Here is a 22,901-nt window from a genome sequence, read left to right on the forward strand (position 1 = left end):
CGAAGGGCGCGCCGAGACGGCCCTCTTGCTGGTCACACACGTGCTCGAGTGTTATCGAGTGTGGGCCAACTGCCACGCCCACTTCGGGTATGAGCAAATTGAGCACGGCAGGACCATATATGTTTCGCTTGCAGAAAAGTGCCGGGCAAAGGCATTTCAAAAGATCTTCGACGCCGACTACCCTTTCCCTGCACAAGCTGCGGCTATCAATACTGAGACCGTTGGTTTCCACTTGAAAAGTTGCACTGAACTTGGCGGGTGGCCCTTTCAAATCATCGAACTGATTAAAATGTGGGTGAGAATAAACAGTGGACTTCTACCATTGTTCGTTCGATTTTGCACGGATACACCGCAGTACTCACATCACTTCCATTCCCTTGCACACATACAAGTTCGTTACGCCGACATCGTGCTTAACGAAATAGACCAGGGAAGATGCAAGGAGAAAGATGGTAAGGCGAGTGGAAAAGAGGTCAGCCGAAAGAAGACATGGAGGATTTGGTCTTGAAGTGAGTTTATTAAATATCACGTTCTTGGCTTTGTCTAACGGCATGTAAGGTAGGGAGGAAACTTCATCAAATAGAGCACAATTAATTTCAATTCAATTCTTACCCGCTCACACTTTGCAGACTGATCTTGGTTTCCTTGTCAAACAAGTACTTGTCCAGGACACCACGAAGAGGTTCCAGTCTATCGTCCTGGGCCCCCCATAACAATGCTCACAAGATAAATAGGGAATACAAGGGGGGCATCTACCTACACCCGGACATGGAAAGCTTAAAAAAAAAAAAAAAAGACTTAGCATGTGTGCGGGTGGCCGATATTAATATTGGTCATAAGAATCATAAGTTGTGGCAGCTGGGGCCGCCGACCTTGCTCCTCATCTCTGGCACCCCCATCACGTCGCCTGTCGGCGAGACCAAACCACTCTTGTACAGTGGCCACCGGTTCTGGAAACAACTGCTGTGCTGATGCAGAGAGGCCCTCACCAATTTTGGAGAGTATCCCTTTCCATGGCACCAGCTGCAGGGGGAAGGTGCCATGGTATTAAAATTAACGGAAGTTTGGACTCAAGTCGGTCATTCAATATTTTACTTGCCCGACATTGTAGAGGGTACGAGAGGAGCCATCACCAGATACCTCACATTGTTGTCATCATCATAGCGCATAGGCAGTAATGTGGTCAGAACTTGGTTCATACCTGCGACATCTTGCCAGTCCTTTCAATCGTAGATACCCTTTTCCTCCAATTGTCTAAAGCATGACATGCCAACAATACCGTGCGTATGGAAAAAAATAGGTTCATTTAACCCCATCATCTATGGAGAAAAATAGCACGCAAGACTGATCAACCAAACCAAAAGGAAGTCGAAAGCAACACAAAAAGCACCTCGACCATCACACAGCACGCGACACAAACGGCCCGCACTTTTCAACCAGAAGTCGATCTATCTGGCACTGGATGAATAATTCCATATTTTCCATGTGCTGATGCACCAGGCCATGATCTAAACCCTTTTTTTCCCCTTTCCCGTGTTTTTATTAACAGCAAGCTTATCAGCGTTTGACACAGTGACAGCGGATGTTGCAGCGTCTGGCGAGCGTTCCGGGGGGCAAGGAGCAGACGGCGATGGACCAGCCTCGTCAAGTTCTTCGCGCATATTGTTTTTGAGCATGTCGTAGATAAACCCCACGATGCAAGCAAGGACAACGAAAACTACATGGTACCACAAGGAGCTCTCCAAGACGGGGGGGCCCATACCCCGTCTGAATTCTTCGCTTTTGGTCTGTATGGGAGGCGGGTGGTAATGGGGTGTGTAAGGCATTTTTGTGGATGTCTATGATGATATCTGTGTTAGTATGAGACAAGCCATTAGATGGTTGCTGATGTACTTGCGAATGCTCTCACAGTTGGCGAGGAAGTTCTGGTCGTTGATCTTGGCTATGACACTCGCTGCGGTGGTGTTGGACGGCGACACGGGGTTTGTGCAATGTTGGCAAAAAGATGGTCTGTGTAAAAAAGAAAACAAACAGTGACAGCAACTGATAGCAGCCTGTCGCACTATTTCGTACAATGGGAAGGAGCGATGATAAAGAATGGCATGGCTGTTCTCTTGTTTCGGTTGCCACGACCAGTCATCACTATTGTCGCCCCCCGGCACGAAACATATAACAAGTGTGTGCCGTGCATCGCCCGCCCCCTGCCCTCTGTAGTATACAAACCTGGCACGTTGCACTGCAAATCTATCGCTCGACACTCATTTTGAGCAACACCTTTGCCATCAAAATCACTAAATCGAATATCCTAATCACTGTACCCTACAATGGCTTAGAACATTGATACAAAGCTGGACGACGAAACGACCGTGGTCACGAAGGAGACGGTCATGCACAAACCGTCGTCCGACTGGGCATTGTTCGTTGCCAACCGGTACGCGAAGAGACCGGCGAATGAGCCCGCGACCATGTCGTGACGCAGCCGAAGCCGGCGACCAAGCCTAACCAGCGGCCAAGAGCACACCCAGTGTGAAAGATGATGGCGATGATTCGTGTTTGTTGATGTATTTCGGGAACTTTGGATTCTAGGAAGGGAAAACTAGTCTAGTCAGAATCAAACTCAATAGGAAAACATTACAGTTTCAGTTGAACAAAAACAACAAAGCAACAAACCCTCGACTGATGAACCGACGTGGTGTGAAGGTCTCAAAATGCTCCGTGCAATTCAAGTGTCGTCTCTGCCCGTGGTGTATTCGGTGATCCTGCCAATAGTAGGCGTATTGCAGTCCAAATCAGCAAGGCGCCATAGTCATGCTTGCTTTATTGATCAATCGCACGTTACCTCTCAGCCCAGCGTTTCCCAAATGGGACATTTTGTCCAGACGTTAGTATCGGTCGTGCGCGTACCCTGGCTGTTGATAGTCGCTTGTTAAACATCTGCCACACAGTGGAAGGGTGGCCAGAAGGCTGATAAGAGAGGATGGATGTATTGAGGAGGTATGGAGGCGCTGCCAGAAGAAGGCGTCGTCCAAAAATTGGCAACGCGTCGAGCTGCAAGCGGTCGCGTGTAGTTTACAGACCTGGTTTAGCGTAATGTTTGGCCCAGAGCGGGTGCTAAGGTTTGGGCTGTCTTGCTGTCGCCATCTCCCTTTGCCAAGCGCTGTAACTATCTCCGTCTGGCCGCCCCGCCTGCTGTTTTCCGCTAGTTGTTGATAACAGGGCGGGGAGGGAAACACCAATCCATGGACAAATATTCCGTTTTAGGGCTTGTGGCGCGTTCTGGGCGGAGGGCCAGGAAACCAAAGCCGCCAATCTGCAACCACTATTCTGTACTGTCCCCAGATTCCTTATCTCTCCCGCTGTAAGGCCTAGCTGCCATCGCGGGCTACGTAGCGCTCCACACGTCGCCCTCGGTAAAAACAGACACTAAATACACCGTTTCTGGCGACAATTACACTGAGCAACAGACTGTTGCGGAGCCACAACTTGTGTAATTAGCGGCAGTATGTCTTATCTCCCGCCACAGCAGACCACCCAATCCTCCTTGAATCCATTTGACACACGACGTATTAGAATCTGTGCTTTTATCGACTACGTGATGATGTTGCAGCAATGTCTTCTGAACGTCGCTTATCGCTCGTATGGTAATTAGTATGTACTTTTTACTCCCTGGACATGCTCCCTGAATGTCGTAATTCCTTTCTATTGTTGGCCTTCCCTCTGCGACGTATTCGTTTGCTCCTTCCCCTCAAACACATGTCCTCCATTAGCTCAATAGCGCCTGGCAAATCATTCCCAAATGGGAAAGTAGAGCCGCTCGCCTACGCACCTTGTGCTCTGTGTGCCTGCCCTTATCGACATGGTCCTCCCTGCTGATACCTTACGCCGTATCTGGGCGCTTTGTTTCCGTATTTGTCCATCATCCGCAGATACATCGTCCACCAAATCAACACCCAACAGACCGAGCGCAACCCTCACGACCCTTCTGCACTCATGCGCGCTGATGTAATGTGGGCCGCTTGGCAGCTTGCTTGCTCCTAACCATGCGAGCACCATGATGAAGACGGGCGATGAAGATGGTGTGGAGATGCTGGCAGGTGAAGCGGTCGTGAGCTTATCAGGACTGCCCTTTTGTTGTCTGTTTGGCTGTCCTTTTTCCTCTCCCCGCAGTTCGTTCTCCCATTTCGTTCTCATGGGTCGTTTTTATTTATATCGCCGCCCTCGCCCTTCCCACATCGACAATTTCATTGCCATTGACCCGACTTACATTTTCCAGATCAACAACTCCTCACATCCTTTCCAAATCTCCATCCCATGAACAGACCAAACGCAACCCGACCTCACTTGCAGCTTTTCCCGCCCCGGAAGCCCCCGCCCAGTGCACAAAGATCCTCGGAACCAACATGTCCGCCGACGACAAGGACTCGTTGAAGCGTGTTGACGAAGAACCGGTCACGTCTGTATTGGCAGCCAATGAGACCCCGGTGCTGAAGGGCGACCATGATGCGGACGACGATGTCCTGGCAGCTCTAGGTTACAAGTGGGTCTCTCCCTGCTACTGATATCGACCACCATCTATGGACGTACTAACAGTACTGTGCCAGGTCCAAATTCAAACGCGAGTTCTCCCTCTGGTCGACATTTTGCGTCTCCTTTGCCGTCCTCGGCCTATTGCCCTCTGTTGCCTCGACTCTCTATTACGGCCTCGGCTATGCCGGCACCCCGGGCATGGTCTGGGGCTGGCTGATCGCCATGGCCTTTATCCAGTGCATCGCCATGGGCATGGCCGAGCTGTGCTCCGCCATGCCCACTTCTGGTGGCCTGTACTATGCCTCGGCCGTCCTGGCGCCACCCAAGTACGGCCCTTTTGCTGCCTGGTGCACGGGCTGGTCCAACTGGCTGGGTCAGGTCACGGCCGCACCCTCGGTCAACTACTCACTAGCTGCCATGATCCTGGCTGCTGCCTCCATAACGCACCCAGACTATAGCCCGCAAACCTACCAGGTGTTCCTGTTGACCGTCTTTTTGATGATCGTCCATGCCGTTATCTCGTCGGCGCCGACGCGGTTCGTGGCCCAGTTCAATTCCATTGGCAGCACCTTCAACATGATGGCCCTCGTCGTCGTGTTCGTTGTCATCCTCGCCGCCGACAACCGCTCGTCCCAGGGCCTGTCTCGCTTCAACGACTCGTCGGCCGTCTGGGGCGAGTTTTACCCGGGTACCGACTTCCCCAAGGGCGTGTCTATCTTGATGTCCTTCATCGCCGTCATCTGGACCATGAGCGGCTACGACTCGCCGTTCCACTTATCCGAGGAGTGCTCCAACGCCAACATTGCCAGCCCGCGCGCCATTGTCATGACCTCTGGCATTGGCGGCGCCATCGGTTGGGCCTTGAACATGGCCATTGCTTATACGATTGTCGACATTGACGCCGCCCTCAATGATGCGAGCGGTCAGCCTTTTGCTGCCTACCTGCTGCAGGTGCTTGGTGAAAAGACCGCCCTCGCCTGCCTGTCACTGACCATTGTTGCCGGCTTCAGCATGGGCCAGGGCTGCATGGTTGCTGCGTCGCGTGTCACATTCTCATACAGCCGTGATGGCTGCCTCCCCCTCTCGCGGTACTGGGCCTCGGTCAACCAGACTACCAAGACACCCGTCAATGCCGTTTGGCTCAACTGCTTTGTTGGCTGCGTGTCTGTGCTTCTACTGTTTGCCGGCGACGCCGCCATCGGTGCCATCTTCTCCATTGGCGCCATTGGCGCCTTTGTCGCCTTCACCATCCCCATTGCCATCCGCACGTTCTTTGTAGGCAGCCGCTTCCGCCCGGGGCCCTGGAACCTGGGCAAATTCTCGTACGTCATTGGCGTCCTGTCCACCACGTTCACCCTGTTCATGATCCCCATCCTCTGCCTGCCCTCCGTCACGGGTGCCGACTTGGATGCGCAGGGCATGAACTGGACCATTCTCTGCTGGGGTGCACCTATGCTGCTAGCCGTTGTCTGGTTCTGGGTTGACGCACACAAGTGGTTCAAGGGCCCCAAGGTCAACATTTCCCACATGGTCCACGACCAGCAGGTGGCACCCTTTGTGATTCAGGGTGAAGGCGAGGTCAGCGAGGTCGGCGAGCTGGACTCGAACCAGCCCATTATTCCCACCAAGCAAGACAGCGTGTCGAAAGTGTAGACACTCTTGCGGCGAATGGCCCTTGTGTACATGGGTATTGATCGCTCCTTGAACGAAATAAACTTTCGTGTATCGCTGCCGGAGTGGCTTGTTTTTACTGGTTTTATACATTCGCTATATTTTATTTGCTTATTAATACAACATCTCGGCGCCACCCTAGGTTGCTGCCAATCTACTCATTCTGTGTTCTTTTTTGTGGGGTTTTTTTAGGTTCGTTTATCTAGTATTTATTTGTCGTTGGTGTGGCATTAGCCCAAAATTGTATTGCCACGAAAGAACCACGGTTGGTCCACAAATTATAAAGGTGATTTATGAGGCATGGATGTCGCCAGTAAACAACTCTGGCAAGATTGAGACGCAAGTTAGGAAATGGTTGGACTTTTATTCCGCACGTGTTATGTCATGGTGTCAGAGAATTGCAACTTTTGTGTTATCTGATGCCCGTCACTAAGTTTCCGTTATAAAGTTCGACACGGCAAAAAATTAAATGAAAATTGTAATTTTCGGAACTGAAGTCAGGACCGTGTAGAGCAGTTGACATCTCACAGTAGCATTTTCATGAATTGAACTTAAAATTTTAATCTGTACCTTGTTGCTAAGTTACAGAGTTTTGCGCCTTTATTTATTTGGACACAAAACAGTAGAGATGATTAGCATGGTTGTTCTTGTGCGTATTCTAACGTTTTGTTGTGAACTGAACACGAGATTTAGAAGGACAACATTGCACAGAATTGAACCAGCTGTACGAACGGCATACAGACAACCAGACAACAGTGTGTTGCGCTGGAGTTCATACTCCGTGAGATTGTAGCGTAGCCTTAACCAACTTTGGCGCTTGTCCCGAGCCATGATTGGTTGAACTTTATAAACAGCTCTGAGCGTTCACGTTGGCAGATACAGGATCACGACCTCGCACCACAACAAATAAAGTTCATTCCATACGATGGCCATATGAGCAATGTACAGACTTTGTGACAATATTTAAGTGCATGTTTCTTCCCGTCTCCTGCGCCTTTCAACTGTGAATCTGTCTATTACAACCGTGTGAACCTCGTTTTGTCATCACCTTTACCACTGATCTCGAACATCTGACCGCACGTTACCACCTGTTGTCAGCCTCGATTTGGATGTACACTACCATATATCCTATTATATATTACGCCACTTCCCTACTCAACAATGGGTTCCTATTTATCTACTGCAAAAACTTTTGTCGTCAAGCTGACCCCTTCGGGCCCCCTCCGCCAGCGCCTACAGGCCTTCTGCTCGAGGTTGTTGCTGAAGATGCGCGAACAGAAAGAGTCGTATTCCCGGCTGGACGACCAGTTGGATGTGCTCGATGACATGTGGATCAAGGGACTGGCTAACCTGACGTACTACGAATGTGAACGAAGACGACTTCTGCGAGAGCGCTCGGAAATACTTTTTGCGCTGAGCAAATTTATGGTCCGGCCAGGCGAAAAGCGGTGCGACATCGAGACAGAGTGGATGCGCATACCACGGAGCTCGGACTTCGACGACGATGCATTGATCGACACTGTCACTGCTACACCCAACCCCGACCCAAGTTGGACGGTCTCATTTTATCGCAGTATTCCCATGGCGCGAGACCCGGTCACCCAGAATGTCTGGTGTCCCATTCTTGGTGGATACGTGCACCGTACGAATATTGCTCGCTGTCCGGTGCTCAAGTGCCTCGGTGTTTATGAGGGTTCGTCCAAGGCGCTCTTTGGTGGCACCGACGATGAGCTGACGCCGATGAAACGACCCGAGAACGGCATGGTCATGTGTGGCTTGTACAAGGAGCTGGTGGATTCCGGGCGCGCTGCTATTCTTCCCGTTGAGGACAACGAAGGCACCGACGGCGAGACGGGAAGTTCTAGCTATGTCATATACCTCCTCGACGGAGACTTGCGCAAACCCGACGCACCAGATGCGATGCACGGGCTCCACCGAAAGAGACTCCAGTTCAGGGGTACGTCCCACCGACCTAGCAAGGACTTCCTGCGCTTCAAATTCATTATCGATGCGCTGCACCAGAGGCGGTGCGATGTCCCGAAAGACGTGCCCATCATCGTTCCGAGCGATGAAGACGATGCTGTCGGCTCGTTGCTGCGCGATGTGGGCCGGGTGCTTTGGAATTCGCTGGGCGCGTCGCCAAAGGGCCGCCTTCGGCAGTGCATCCTTTTCAAGTTCAGTGTCCTGTTTGGCTGTCTGTCTCGAGAGAATGCACAGTATTTGTGGAGCGTGTCAAGTGAACCCCCTGTTTTGACAGACGACGAGGAGAAAGCCGCGACCATCCACGCGCTGGAGTGGACCGTGGCGTGCAACAGAGTCGTGGAAGACAGGGAAATCGCCTCCCGGCCGTTTATTGATGAAATGGAAATTAAAGCGGAGTTGGACGATATGTTTCTTTATGGACAGTTCCCGGACGAGTGGCCGTAGGACAGCCCCAAGTCAAGAGATGGACAACCCGGCGGACGTGAATCAGACGATGGGGATGATAAAAGATGTTTCGTCGGCGATGTGTTGCAGAGGAGGATATGCAAGTTGTTTTCGGTATACAATAGAAGCTCGGGTTATATAGTATCGGCGCATTAGTGTTCTTGTTTACTAAATGGAGAAATGTTTTGTAGTTAGTATTACGTCTAGTAAGTCAAAATGCGAAGCAGATTGAGCTCCTTGGTCCCGCCCCTTCTGCTATGTGTCGTACCCGGATCGCTCTCGGGTCTTGGTCGAGTCGATGGACACCAGAGACGGTGCTGTCACCACAATTTCTAAATTTGGACAACGAACGTGAAAATCGGGATAAGAATCAAACAAGTTTTGCCGATTCAAGTAGTTCTCGAATGCTTAACTGATCATTGAGAAAGGCCACCCGGGGTTGTGTGGCGAAAGCTGAGCGAGTCACTTGCGTAGTTCGTTTAGTCTCGTGCTGTCGACGACCTGTAGACTGCATGCCAGTATGTTGTTAGAGCATCGTCGCTAGGATGTACCGTTATTCTTGCCTCCGGTTGAGGCCAAAACGACGCTCCATCACAGAGGCAAATACACATCGATGCTAGGATGGAGGCCGCAAGGTCTAGGTTCAAGTGCTCGTCCTGAAAAAGCGGGGCTCATTGAGAGTGCGCCAAAGCACACTTGCAATAACTACAAGATATGGCCGGGGCTCTGAGATTATAGGCACAAAAGTTACACACGCCGTGGGCGTTCGATTTTGATGATCAACCCATCCAGCCTTGAAAATGCCATTGTTCTTGCGAGCGGACTGCTTGTGTGACAATGACAAGATTGCCCGATTTTAGATTCAACATGGGAAGACTTTTACATACACAAGACAGGCGTTGCCCAATTTGGTTGCTTCAGATTTTTCTCACTTTTCGCTCAGTTCTGATCTCGTTCTCTCTCTCGTACCTCCCCTGTCGATAATATTCCGTCCTTGCGATGTTTTCCAGTTCTCATTCCTTTCTTCCCTTCTTTGACTCTTGTCAATCGCGTCTGCCGCTTATTCTCATTCCCAGACTGTATAATTTTGTTCGACCACGATACTGCGACACAAATGGGAGGAGCACCTGTACACCCTTTCCTCTGATTCCAGCTTTCATGCATCAATGCGTATCTGACAATGGCCAGCTCCGGAACTATGGTCTCCATCAATGGGAATGGCATCGAGCCCCCGTAAGTTATGTTGCCCAATTTTCCTACCGCTCACCAGACGGTTGTGTCTCTTGAGACCGCAGCAACTGACGTAGAAACAGCACGCTATCCTCGGCGACTTCCGCCGCGGCGCTTGTGGTGGACCACTATGCTGCTCAGCTCTTCACAGATGCACAGATTTCCGAAAGGCAGTTTCGGCGGACGGCTGACATGCTTTTCGTTGCCGCCAACCATACCGTATGGACGGACGAGCACAGCCAGGTGACCGGCTTTTCAAAGTCGCAGTTTGAGGCCCGTTGGATGGCCACACTTAGACGCCGGAACGAATACGTTCGCTTATTGTCTGTGTTTATTTCCCGTAAGTTGGACATTACCGACGCCATGGTATACGACCTCTTGCAGCATTGGGGCGCTCCGAACAATGAAGGGATAATGAACATGCTCCAAGACCTCTTTCAGCATCATTATGAGGACATTTGCGAGCCATTTGATCCCCGTCCTTCACGGGTAGACCGTTGCAGCGACGTCTACGAAGACATAAATATAGAGTACTTCATGTATGTGGTGTACAACCACAAGAGCGTGGCTGACCTGTGGGATGCGTCGCTGGAGGAGCATCTCTGGTGTCCCATCATGGGGCGTCATCAGCACGCGGAGAACATGGACGTGCTCAAGATTGTCGACTTCGATTTCGACGGCGGCCATGACATTGCCAACGACCTCTTTGGTCCAGTGGAGGCGGGTGAGAGCCGCTACCTCAACAGCGTTTTCGTCGTAGACGGAAGCGCCGATCCGCACACATGGGACGTGGCCAACGGGCTGGTGATGAACGCAGAGCTGGCGCAGCTTGTAAGAGAAGACCGGGCCGCTGTTGTCGCCCGGATCGACGATTCGAATTCTGCTGCCGGCGGCAGTTTTGGCGATGCCTCGAGTATCACCACATCCCTCCAGGTCTTTCAGCACGAGCGGCGGTTTGCATACTACTTTGTCATTCTAGACCAGGATCTGCTCACCAGCGAAGACCGCCCCGACTGGGTCGACGAGCTGCACAACCGCCGCCTGTCGTTCCGCACCGAGGCCCGCCCGAACATCCGCTACCTCCAGTTCCGGCTCCTCGTCGCGTCGCTCCGTCTCGGACGGCGCCCAGCATACAAGCCGTTGGAGCGCGTCGCGCTTGCAGACCTGCAGGCCAGCAAGTGGGCGCTGTGGTACCACCTCCCAGACGAAGGCACGGCTTCGGCCAGCACTACCATCCCTGGGCTGAAGACAACAGACACGCTGGTTTCGGCCGATACAGGCGTCCCTGTCCGCCGGGCCATGCTGCTGTACATCGCCGCTGCTATCGGTTGCATGTCCATAGGAGAGGCCCAGTCGTTCTGGGGTTTCCCGGAGAGCGGTCCGACCGGTACCTACAGTGTCCCGCTCTCGGTGGATCTGTTTAAGCAAAGCATCTTGGATGCCCTTCTCGTCGCGAGCCATTATAACGATCTGGAGCGCGAGGCCTTTGGTGACGATGCGCCGGCACAGACCATCATTTACGGCGACGATGATGACGCGGAGGTCTAGAATGCGAACATTGCAAATGGGGTCAACGTTGGTGGTCCCTCCACTGTGGCGAGCACCGGAATGGAGACTGGACTTTGGAAAGGGAAGTGCCCGCGGAAGGTGTTTTTTTTTTCCTTTTCGTTGGCTGGCAATGGTTGAATTGTTTCGTCAAAAATGGCCTTTCTAGGGACAGTCGTTTGTTTTTTGACAATGTTTTTCATTGGAGCACGTCCTTTAGTTTAGCTGCCGTACGTCATGACGGCCGGTGCCTAGATGTCATGATCGTTTGCACTTACTGTTTCTAGTCTTACATTTTGTATAATTTGAAACGATCATCATTTGAGGACCATATACTAAGGAAACCTTTGTGAGCGTGAAGCTAAATCCAGCCGTACATTTACCGGACGCCCATAACAGTACAACGAGATACCACGGACTACGGCGGCTATAGAAAGTGCGGGCAGCACCGGGGACAGGGGCGTAGAACGAACAGGAAAGACACAAAATCACACGCGGGATGCTGGGTCAACCCTTTGCATAAACGCAGCGCTTCCGCCCTAGGACGTATTGATAAGCACTTTGCGTCGTTTGTAAGTCCGGGCTGCCCGAATGGTATTTTTATCTGCTCCTCATCTGGCCAAGCACACGGGGATAGAATGGCCGGCAGCGATGCATTGATGCCGTCGAAGCGACTGCGTCGCAGAGCCCAGGTCTGGGGCAGTACGCCCATACCCAGCTGCTGACGAAGAATGGGGACTACCCTTTGTTCATCTTCCTCGCTCATTGTGGCCAGTTCGGCACGCGCTGGCGATCATTTCTATCCTTTCAGTACACCAGGTCGTCCTGCTGTCCGATACCAAGGGATATAGGGACAGGGATGGTAGAATTCGTGGCAATAATCTGTAACGCAGCGGTTTCGTTCAAGGCGTGGTCAGCATTGTATCGAATAATATTTGGCCTGCCGAACCTATCAAGGATACGTTCATTTACATGGAATGTCCGTTTGATAAAAGCATGTTTGTAGAAATAGTATGAGGCAAACAGAAAGATCCACGCGCACGATTCGACTGCCCAACAGTTGTCTGATTGTGGGAGAGTTGTCTTGCGGACTGTAGTTGCGCGCGGCAAGGGACTCCGTGTCGTATCACAAATATTGCAGATGGAGAAATTCCTGGTACTTCATGCTCGTTGTGGCGACCGACACCCGGTGCTCGTTGTTTTAGCCCTTGCTTTGTTATGGCGGGAAGATAATGCCGTCGAGCGAAAACAAAGTAATTACGGCGCTAGAGGCCGGCAGCAGTTAATCTCACCGTTGATCCAGCCGTGGCTTTACGAAGTATGCTTAAATGCATATCTAGTGACACGATTACATGACATGTTGAGCCCCTCGTTGATTTGCTGGTACGCAATGGCCATTGTGAATATTTACTAGTTTAGAAGGATTCGAGTTCCTCATCGGAAGAACAGAGGACGACGGATCCGGGCGGGAGCAATATAGGGCACTATCAGGATAAAGTGTGTCTGTCGACCTCAGCCCGGCAGTTGTTTGTGATGATCCCGACGATAGGCAAGAAATGTCCATGGATTTCGTCGTTTGTTGTATATTTGGCCTGCGTTCCAAGGACACAGCCCGTGCTCTTGAAGGCATGCCCTGGAATTCGACATCGACATTTATGCCATCATGCATGTCGTGACACTCGCGTTCACACTGCTTTTCCACCAGGCGTGGGCCCAAGCCCGGGCGCCGATGCTGCGGTTCAGCTGCTCGCAGCTGGTGACCGACCGCATCGATCCGCTGGTCAACCCAGGCGCCATCCCGTCGCCACACCTGCACCAGATTGTAGGCGGCAACTCGTTCAACGCGACTATGGACCCGTCGACGCACGATCTGCCGACCGCGTCGACGTGTACGAGCTGCACATTTTCCGAGGACTTTTCCAACTACTGGACCGCCGTCCTTTACTTCAAGGCTCGCAACGGCACGTTGCGACGGGTGCCGCAGTTTCCCAACGTCGGCCTCGGAGGCAATGGCGGCATCACGGTGTACTACATCCCGCCGTACGACGGCAAGACGAGAGTGACGGCGTTCAAGCCCGGGTTCCGCATGCTCGTCGGGGACGCGTCGCTGCGCAAGCGGGGAAAAGACCGCAAGGTGTGCCACCGGTGCATGATTGCCGACGGCGACCGCAACAACATCGAGTGCTCGTCGCCGGACACGGAGTCGCTACCGAAGGAGCCGTGCCCAGGCGGCATCCGGACGGTGATTACGTTCCCGACGTGCTGGGACGGCGTCAGCACAGACAGCCCGGACCACGAAAGCCATGTGGCTTACCCGCCCAAAGGGACGTTTGACAACAATGCGGCGTGTCCGTCGACGCACCCGGTCCACATTCCGCAGGTGATGTATGAGGTGATGTGGGACACGCGGCCATTTAACGATAAGACGCTGTGGCCGGAGGATGGGCCACAGCCGTTTTTGTGGTCGACCAACGACAAGTACGTTCTCAATTGCCTCCATTGGGCCTCCATTGCCCAAATCAATTCGCCTGCTACATACCATACTAACCGTCTCTTTGCAACCGTCTCTTTGCACAGGACCGGCTATTCGCAACACGGCGACTACGTGTTTGGGTGGAAGGGCGATGCCCTCCAGCGGGCGCTCGGCGCCAAGTGCACAGGCAACGTCTGCGACGTGCTCAAGACACAGACGGACGCCGAAGCCATGAAGTGCACCAAGAAGCCGCAGTTCGAGGAGAGCCAGGACTGTACGTGGCCCACGACCCAGGTCAAACGGTGCGAACATACACTAACAAACGAAACAGGGATCACCGAGTTGCCGGGTATGGGAGGAAAGACGGCGTAGGCATGAGGACGGGTGGGAAATCTGGGTGCTTGAACCAATGATAGATCAGTCGTCGCCCCGTCGAGATTCACATCCGTGCAGAAACTGCTCGCTCTTCTGTATTCCAGTACGGTCTCCGGGTTGTCGTAAATGCAGACAAGACACGAGTCACTGAAGCAGTGTAAGTGGCCCGTTCTCATAAGCCGTGAAGAGTATCTCCGAGATATAGCCCGGTTGCCGGCGCACATCCCCAAACCAACACCGGCCCCCAATCCCCGCATCTCGGTTGTGGCGTAATGACCCCCTGTTCCCCCCACAAGTGCGCGTAACGTCACGCCGTTCCAGACGACTTGCCTGATAGGGACATTGTCGAAGATCCTGCTACACAAGGATACAAGTAGGGCACGCGCCTGAAACCTGCAAGATCAAAAGAACGGGCCGAATGGTCGTTGTTCCCGGTAAGGCCACAGAGTTATAACGTACACCGTTCATAATATAGAGTACAGAGTACAGAGTAGAGAGTACTTCTGTACGTAGCACAATACATCCGCCCGCGTCGTAGACAACAGCTACGGAGGCATTGTGCCGGACTCAGCAGACAACGCATCAGAAGTTGCCACGGTTCTTGCATGGCCTTTTGTAGTTGGACGCACTCGTCCTCGTCCTCCAACATCGTCTCTGTGTTCTACGAAAGTGTCGCAACGGAGTCACTGTCAAAAACAAGCCAGCGTGCGGCTCTCGGCGCATTCGTCTCTTATTTCTCATCCATGACGCTGACGATCTCGTCTGCCCAATTTTAGCTGGTTGTAGCGATCGCCACATAGTAAGTCAGGAGGTTAGCACTGCGCTCGCTGAAATCTGGTAACCACTAAACGTGCTGGCGCGCTTCTGGGCGCACTACTGCGCACACGGCCAAACCCACTGTAGACTAGCGCCATTTGCCTCTACACTCCCCCGCAAAATACCGTTCAAAACCACCCTAGCCCCCGCATCTACTGTCGATCTGGCGTGTTCTGGTCTCTCTTAGGGCGTAGCTCGCCTCAAAAACCACCATACGTTAAACGTACGCCTCATCTTGTGTTGGTTTTGTGTGGACTTCGTATTCTGCATCCTGACACGTCAGGCCTGACATCTGCGTTCCTTCCCTGCAAAGCTCTTTTCCACACGTACCAATTATGTAGTCTTGTGTTGTGGTCGGCCGGGGAAGGTGGAAAGAGGAAAAGAAAAGAGACAGAGGAAAGAGACAGGGAAAGAGACAGGGAAAGAGAAAGGGGAACAAGGAAAGAGGAGGTGTGCATGTCGTGGCTTCCGTGTTTGTCAACCAGTAGCCAACTTGTCTACTTTGTTGGGCCTTTGCATCCATCATCCCAACGTCACGTACTTTTGAAATCCATACTCCACGACACCCATGAACAATCAAGACAATCCCCGCCCACAAGCACCCCAGCCTTGGTCCCCAGGGTGACAGTCAATGCTCCAGTGGCATTGTGTATCGGAGCAAACACATCCGAGACGCAGGACCAGACCAGCAGATATACGCCACTGCAAGAGGAAAAAACGTACGTCGTCTCGGTCATCCACCAACAGGCCACTGGCGTTGTACTCCAAAACGGCCAACCACATACGACGCCGGGGATCCTCGGCGCTGCAAAGAGTCCCAAACAGGAAAGATTTTCGACGACTGCGTGTACTTGGAGGCGAACTTGGGCTACACGACGGATGCGGGCTTTAGGATCAACCAAACATGGGCTGAAGAAGAGAGACGAACGACCATGGACCACATGCGAAAATACAGGTGAGAAGAGGCGAGAAGAGACGATGACGAGCCACGCCTGAGGACTCCTCACGGCGACTGCCGCTCCCCGATTGTATATAAACCAGCCAGGGATGCATTGATCAGCCGCTTTTGCTGTCTGCTATTCAGAATCGCTTTTTCCCGGTCGACTCTTCTCTTTGCTAATACACAGTTTTCTCTCGCCCTACATCGCCACAGTTTCGCAGTCCCCCACGATGAGCGAGAAAGTGGCCGACAACGCGGCCCCGGCCTCGCCCGGCCGCATCGCCGACGGCCTTCACGATGTCGAAAAGCCCGACGCCGTGCACACCGACGTCGTCCTCGATAACGTCGTCCTCATGAACGACGCCTTTGACGGCGAGAACTACGAGCACGGCCAGACCCTCTGGCAGTCCGTCAAGCAGCACCCCTGGGCCTGCTTCTGGGCGTTTGTCATGACCTTTACGATTGTCATGGAGTCCTTCGACATGTTCCTCAACAGCAACTTTGTCGCCCTCGCGCATTTCCAGCGCACCTTTGGCGTCGTCATTGGCAAGGACGCCGACGGAAACATTGCGTACTCCATTCCCACCCGCTGGCAGAGTGCCCTGTTCCAGTCCGGCCAGTGCGGCGCCTTTGTCGGCGTCTTCCTTGCTGGGCCCATCACCAACCGCCTGGGCTACCGCTGGACGACCATCCTGGCGCTGGTGATGATGAACGCCACCATTTTCATCAGCTTCTTTGCCAATTCCCTGACCGTCCTGACCATTGGCCAGGCCTTTGAGGGCGTGCCGTGGGGACTGTTCATCGCCAACTCGCCGGCCTATGCGTCCGAGATCGTGCCCATGGCCCTGCGCGGCGCCTGCACGGCCACGCTCCAGATGGCCTGGTCCATTGGCGGCATCGTCGTGTCCGCCGCCACGCTGGCCTACAACAAACGCAACGACGAGTGGGCATGGCGCGTGCCCCTGGCCCTGCAGTGGATCTTCCCGACCCCGCTGCTGATTCTCGTCTTCCTGGCCCCTGAGTCGCCCTGGTGGCTGATCCGCCACGGCAAGCGCGACAGGGCCCTCAAGTCCATCAAGCGCCTAGGGGCCCGCGACGACGAGCACGCCCAGCAGTCGCTTGCCATGATTGAGCGAACCGTCGAGATCGAGCACAAACTGGGCGGCACGCCGTCGCTGCTGGACCTGTTCCGCGGCACCGACCTCCGGCGGACCACAATCACATGCCTCATGTACGCCTCGCAAAACGTGGCCGGCAACCTTATTGCCAACCAGGCCACCTTCTTCTTTGAGCAGGCCGGCATCTCCTCGGACCGCTCCTTTCAGCTCAATCTCATCAACTCGTGCCTCGGCGTCGTCGCCAACGCCCTGTCCTGGCTGCTGACGGGCTGGTTCACCCGCCGCTCCATCTACCTCTGGGGCACCGCCACCAACGTCACCTTGCTGTTTGTCCTGGGCATCGTCGCGTCCCTCCACCAAAACTCCGCCACCAACTACACCCAGGCCATCCTGGGCATCTTGATTTCGTTTGTCTTTGCCGGCACCATGGGCCCCATCTCCTACACCATCATCAGCGAGACGTCGTCGGTCCGCCTGCGCGCCCTGTCGACCGGTGTCGGCCGCGCCGCCTACTACGTCGCCGAGATCCCCCTCATCTACCTCAACTCGCAGCTCCTGAATGCGACCGGCTGGAATGTCGCCGGCAAGTGCGGCTACGTCTGGGGCAGCACGGCCGCCATCAGCTGGATCGTGGCCTACTTTTTCCTGCCCGAGATGAAGCACCGCTCCTACCGCGAGATTGACATTCTGTTCAACCGCAAGGTGCCGGCGCGCCAGTTTAGCAAAACGGTCATTGACGTGGCGGAGAATGAGTAGACTGCATGTGACCCAATGGGGACACGAACGGACATGTTGTTGGTGACTGCAGATTATGAAAGATTGCATAGATGTGGCCAGATATCGGATGAGGAGATGCTAGTGAACATTTAGAAACATAAGATACTTTAATGGACATGACGACATCTGGCACCATCACATACTGCAGTACTAGAACACCATCCAAGAACAACACTACTCGAAAACACCCCTATGCCAACACTTTACATCGACATCGACGATCCCCAGCCGGGAAGCTCCGTGAGCCCTGTTTTGGTTAGTTTTTGTACGACGCAGATAACAGTCACGATGCTTATTGGAAAACTTACAGCCCAACGTGTCCTCCTTGACAATGTCCTTGATCTTGCACTGGTTGGCCACCGACATCTGCTGCTTCTTAATCGAGCCGCAGCCGTCGTAGAAGCACTCCGACTTGTTCATCGCCCGCTGCAGCGCGTCGCCCTTCCACCCAAACATGTAGTCGGCGTGCGTGCCGTAGCTGTTGCCCTCGAAGCTCCACACAAACGGGTTGGGCGCGCCGCTCTTCCACTGGCTGTTGAACTTGCTCGTGTCCCAGACCGTCTCGAACGTCACCTGCGGCACGCGCACCGGGTGCGACGACGGGCAGGCCGCCGCGTTCGTAAATCCGTCTGAGTTGACCGTGTTGTACATGTGCGACTGGTGGTCGGGGCTGTCCAGGTTCTTGCCGTCCCAGCAGGCCGGGAAGTGGTGCGTCGTGAAGATGCCACCCGAGCACTGCTTGGTCGGCATGTCGGCCGTGATGGTGCCGCGGCTGCCACCGGACATGCACTGGTAGCTAAGGCCGATGTGGTTGCGCGTCTTGCTGGCGGGGCTGCCGACCGTCATGCGGAACCCGGGCGGGAACGCCGTCACGGGCTGCTGCTTGAGGTTGTCGCGCGACAGATCGTACTGCGTGTAGTACACCGTCAGTCCGCCCTCGGCGCCATTGGAGCCGCCCAGCAGGGGCTGCACGGGGATGTTGGGCACGCGGTGGTAGCTGCCGTTGTCTGGGCTCTTGAAGTAGAGCACCGCCGTCCAGTAGTTGGAGAAGTCCTCCGACATCTGGCACGTCGTGCACGACGCCCGCGAGGACACGTCGCCGGTCATCGTCACGTTGAAGGCGTTGCCGCCGACAATGTGGTGCACATGCGCCGAGGGGAACGCGCCCGGCTGGCCCGCAGGATCGAGCCGCTGGTAGATGAGCGTCGAGCATGGGAACCGCAGACCGGCGTAAGCCGGAGCGGCGAGCGCCAGAAGAGCGGCAGAGAGCGACTTCATTGTGGTCAGTCTGTGGTGGAGAGGTGCAAACACAAAGGGTCAGTGAGGAGGGAAAGGAGTAACGCGAAACCGCCTCTCGAGGCGACATGACGGACGACGGCCCTTCCTTAAATGCCTTGGCGACATGCCTATACCTGAACCTTGGTTAGTTTTTGCGTTCCGGTATCCTGTTTTGTTTCGTGGGTTGTTCTCTATCGGTCGTATACCGTGTTGTGGTTATCTAAATGTCCGTCTTGTTTACCCGGCTATATGGCCGTTTGATTACACTTGATTGCCAGTGGCGACCAACAGCAGTGCCGTTCCCCGATTCGGTGTGGCTACCAGATAGATTGCTGTTGTCGGCAAATGTCATCACCAATGCGCTTTCAATTTTCACTTCATTCCCTTGGCTATCGCGACTCGCAATACTCCGTATGGCCCGGTGCAAATGGAGATTGGTCAGTATTGTCACGTTGAGAAAGTACCAGAAATTGCCTCCAAATATAGAATGCCTCGCTACGGCAGTCCTCGTTGCCGTTCGGCTAACTGTGGGCAGCACCTCTCTTGCAGCCCGCCTGTCCCTCCGAGTAATAAACCCGAATTGTCATTGCCATGCGCTTCCCGGGCTGTCTTCCTCTTGGCGTCTGATGTTGGTGTCTGTCTACCAAAACACCAGTGTTGGCCAGACCATTACTCGTGCTCTGCCATCTGTCCCCACCAAATCTGCCTTTCGAAGCGGACCAGCCGTCTGTGCCATCGCCAGCAGGGCAACTCTTCGCCGCCCCTCGCCAATCACCACTATCCACTCACAATTTGCCCACTCAGGGTCAGTCATGCCGCCCCGCCCCTGGTAGATGTGATTGAGGTACATTTCCTTTGCGTTCACGCGCTCTCCGAAAAAAAACATTGAACCATAGTCGTCTGCTGAGTTACCGATGCGACCAGCCACTTCAACCAGTGCTGTTTGGTCGTCCAGGCGGTATTTGGACATGCAGATGCTACGGAAGTCGCGTGACACGGTCAGACATGCCTTCCAGGTTGTGTGGTCGACGTAGTCGAGAATTTCTGGGTACAGCTCGTACGGCAGCCTGCCTCTGCCGGTGCCCCTCCTGTCGCGAGTACACCCACCGCTCGACAATACTGCGGCCATGTCTCGGCGGCGCGTCGAGACCTCCAAGAAATTGGCCAGTGCCGCAACTCCTGGAAACAAAGCTTCGATCTTTTCTGGCCCGTCTTGGTAACGTATCCAGGGCATGTATTCCTTGAAGGGCTCATCTACATCGTCGTCCGGGTCCTCCGGAATCATAACAGGCCGCTCGCGAGGGTGCGTGCTGAGACAATCGTCCGGAACAATAGGCGACAAGGGCATGGGGTCCGATATCCGAAGATGTGGCTGGTCTTGTTCTTTGCTCGTCCAGGACACTTCTGCCAAGGCAACCTGATAGAGCGAAATAATGATCATGAAGAAACGACCCTCGTCTGACTTTTGGCGCGTGCAAGCCTTTATGCCCCAATTCATGGCGTCTGTGGCCGCCTTCCCATCCACGACAAGGACAAGGCTGACCAGGACGTCTGGGAAACTGCTCGACAGCCAGTACGTTGTCTCTGTCGGGGCAGCACCCGGAGGCAGATTCTCGAGATGGGACATGGAGCCGAACTGCACGAGAGGTGCGCTTTCTTTTCCTTCGTGTCTCTTGGCGGACCAGGGTGATTGCAGGACCAGCATCTCGTGGCTCTTCGACACAGCAGCTGGCTGGCAGAGGCTGAAATTTCCAGCGGCGCATGAGACAATGGCATACACAAATTCTCGGAAGGGAAACGACGAGGGCTGCCATTGGCGACACAGACAGGCGAGCGTGTCGCGGTACGTGCCGAACATGCTTGCAGCGGTCAATGCGAACAAAGCCGTGTGGTCTTGTTCAAGTTTGACGTGCGGGTCGCAGCGACGCACATTTGTCGTGCCAAAGGACATGTCGGGCGCAGGCAGCTCGATGGCGAGAGAGGCCAAGTGCTCTTCGGGACAAATGTCCGTGTTGACGGTCAGGGCCATCCCGTACACGCTTGGCTCGATGGCAGTGTACCACATGTTGTCTGTTCGGGGAATATTGTCCAGTCGATAGTGCACCGAGTAGTCAATGGTGAATACCTCTGCATCCAGATTCGTGATGTAGATGTGTTGGTTGTGGGGAAACACGTTCTGGTAGGCGCCATCGTCTTGGAAGTCCGGCAAGCAATCAAAGTACGGAAATTCGGTGGGCAGCTCCAGGTACGCTCTGAAGAAGCTACCTGCTGTCAACATGCCCGGAATGGTCCTCACATTGTTGTCGCTGAGAGGATAGACATGTGCTTCGAGCGTCCGCTCCAAGGCTGCGAATTTCTCTCTGAATCTGGCGAGCCACGCTGCGAGACGATAAGACGTATCGTTAGCAGATGCCACTTTGGCTTGTTGTTACGTTTTTCGTAATGCAAAATGCACGTCATACCCTTGTAACGATCTGGTTCTTCGGGCACCCTGCTCACGAGCATATCACCAAGATCCTCCAGGTCCCCGTGCCATCCATGTTCGACAACGTAGTAGCGGCTGTTGTAGCAAACAACATCAAGACCGCCACCAATCATGTGCTCGAAAACATGGCCATGATGATGGACGTGGAGGAGAAGGAGGTGGTCAGGGTCATCGACGTCGTCGTCGAAATCTACGTCCTCGTCATGGTCATCGTCGGAGTCGTGATGACTGTGGTCGTCGCTAGTCTCACTCATTGTGTCGGTAGACGTAAAATGATGGCAAATGTTGATGATGAGGTATGGCCTGTAAAATGAAGATGAGATACAGTGGCAGGGATTTAGTTCGAGACCGTCGGCGGACAAGAAACGCGTCTTGCTTCGACGCGTCTCGGGCGACCGCGTGTTGTTCTCTCTTGGGAAAGAGCGATACTGGTCATGTTCGGAAGGAACGATGATGGCCATAACGCAACCGTCACCCAGCACAATGGCAGAGCTGCAAGCCGAACGCGTTGGAATGTAGCAGCAAGTCCACTAACATCATGGACACAGATGATAATGTGTGTAGGCATGATGACTTGCGGCGGAGGAAAGTCTAACTGCCACGAAGTTTCTCAACTGGGCGTGGTGACGATGTCCTAAATATGCCGAGACGCAATGAAGGCCAAGAGAGGATGTATGCTGGTGTTGGGTATGCAAAATTACTACTGGAAATGGCACACTCTTTACATATCAACCCTGTTTGTAAATAGATTTACTGTCAAACAAAGTCAAAAAAATATATGTTTGTGGGGTTTTAAGTCCTGATAAATTTTAACCCATAAAATAAATAAAATAAAATAAAAGCAACGACGCACAATATTGAAATATATTATATATTTTTTTAAAAAAAGAAGACAGGTAGAAACAGGACTACTTATTTGTATTTAAAAGAGCAATACTTACCTTTTTGGGCGGCTGATGAACAAACTGAGACGGAAATGTCGACATTGTCGAGGAGTTGACCCAAAAATCGCAATGTGTTAATGTGGAAAGGGCGATAAACACACGATATTCGCCAACACGGAAGGTTTCTGAACATGGACAAATCAGTCAATTCAAAATAGGATATCCAGAAACATGTCGTATTGGCTGGTCAAACAACAGAAAAAAGAGCAGGGAAAGCAGAGAAAGGCAAACAAAACAACGCAGTCAAGAAATATATGCCCAGCGCCCGTAAATACAAACAGCGGAAAACAAAAAT

The 22,901-nt window shown here is 53.4% G+C and overlaps 7 protein-coding genes across 7 annotated transcripts; 5 read left to right on the top strand and 2 right to left on the bottom strand.

The window, feature by feature from the left end:
• Window positions 1-4,051: 4,051 nt before the first annotated feature.
• SPBR_05694 (amino acid permease) lies at window positions 4,052-6,180 on the top strand (the record flags this gene model as incomplete). Its single annotated transcript, XM_040763957.1, has 3 exons — window positions 4,052-4,105; window positions 4,320-4,537; window positions 4,602-6,180. The coding sequence occupies 3 exons, from the start codon at window positions 4,052-4,054 to the stop codon at window positions 6,178-6,180; spliced, it is 1,851 nt and encodes a 616-aa protein (XP_040621836.1).
• A 1,284-nt stretch (window positions 6,181-7,464) lies between these two features.
• SPBR_06006 (uncharacterized protein) lies at window positions 7,465-8,625 on the top strand (the record flags this gene model as incomplete). The annotated part of the gene is made up of 1 exon (XM_040764268.1): window positions 7,465-8,625. One exon carries the CDS (start codon window positions 7,465-7,467, stop codon window positions 8,623-8,625), a length of 1,161 nt encoding a protein of 386 aa, XP_040621837.1.
• Window positions 8,626-9,823: 1,198 nt separating this feature from the next.
• On the top strand, window positions 9,824-11,403 carry SPBR_05864 (uncharacterized protein; the record flags this gene model as incomplete). The annotated part of the gene is made up of 2 exons (XM_040764127.1): window positions 9,824-9,858; window positions 9,933-11,403. The coding sequence occupies 2 exons, from the start codon at window positions 9,824-9,826 to the stop codon at window positions 11,401-11,403; spliced, it is 1,506 nt and encodes a 501-aa protein (XP_040621838.1).
• A 1,660-nt stretch (window positions 11,404-13,063) lies between these two features.
• Window positions 13,064-14,245, top strand: SPBR_05996 (uncharacterized protein; the record flags this gene model as incomplete). Its single annotated transcript, XM_040764258.1, has 3 exons — window positions 13,064-13,878; window positions 13,978-14,147; window positions 14,205-14,245. 3 exons carry the CDS (start codon window positions 13,064-13,066, stop codon window positions 14,243-14,245), a joined length of 1,026 nt encoding a protein of 341 aa, XP_040621839.1.
• A 1,989-nt stretch (window positions 14,246-16,234) lies between these two features.
• SPBR_05834 (MFS transporter, SP family, general alpha glucoside:H+ symporter) lies at window positions 16,235-17,878 on the top strand (the record flags this gene model as incomplete). Its single annotated transcript, XM_040764097.1, has 1 exon — window positions 16,235-17,878. One exon carries the CDS (start codon window positions 16,235-16,237, stop codon window positions 17,876-17,878), a length of 1,644 nt encoding a protein of 547 aa, XP_040621840.1.
• Window positions 17,879-18,102: 224 nt separating this feature from the next.
• Window positions 18,103-19,177, bottom strand: SPBR_06047 (uncharacterized protein; the record flags this gene model as incomplete). The annotated part of the gene is made up of 2 exons (XM_040764309.1): window positions 18,103-18,146; window positions 18,208-19,177. The coding sequence occupies 2 exons, from the start codon at window positions 19,175-19,177 to the stop codon at window positions 18,103-18,105; spliced, it is 1,014 nt and encodes a 337-aa protein (XP_040621841.1).
• A 640-nt stretch (window positions 19,178-19,817) lies between these two features.
• Window positions 19,818-21,916, bottom strand: SPBR_05701 (uncharacterized protein; the record flags this gene model as incomplete). Its single annotated transcript, XM_040763964.1, has 2 exons — window positions 19,818-21,523; window positions 21,640-21,916. 2 exons carry the CDS (start codon window positions 21,914-21,916, stop codon window positions 19,818-19,820), a joined length of 1,983 nt encoding a protein of 660 aa, XP_040621842.1.
• Between the last annotated feature and the right edge of the window lie 985 nt (window positions 21,917-22,901).

The sequence above is a fragment of the Sporothrix brasiliensis genome (genome assembly GCF_000820605.1).
Source record: "Sporothrix brasiliensis 5110 chromosome Unknown Cont15, whole genome shotgun sequence".
Taxonomy (NCBI): Eukaryota; Fungi; Ascomycota; class Sordariomycetes; order Ophiostomatales; family Ophiostomataceae; genus Sporothrix; species Sporothrix brasiliensis.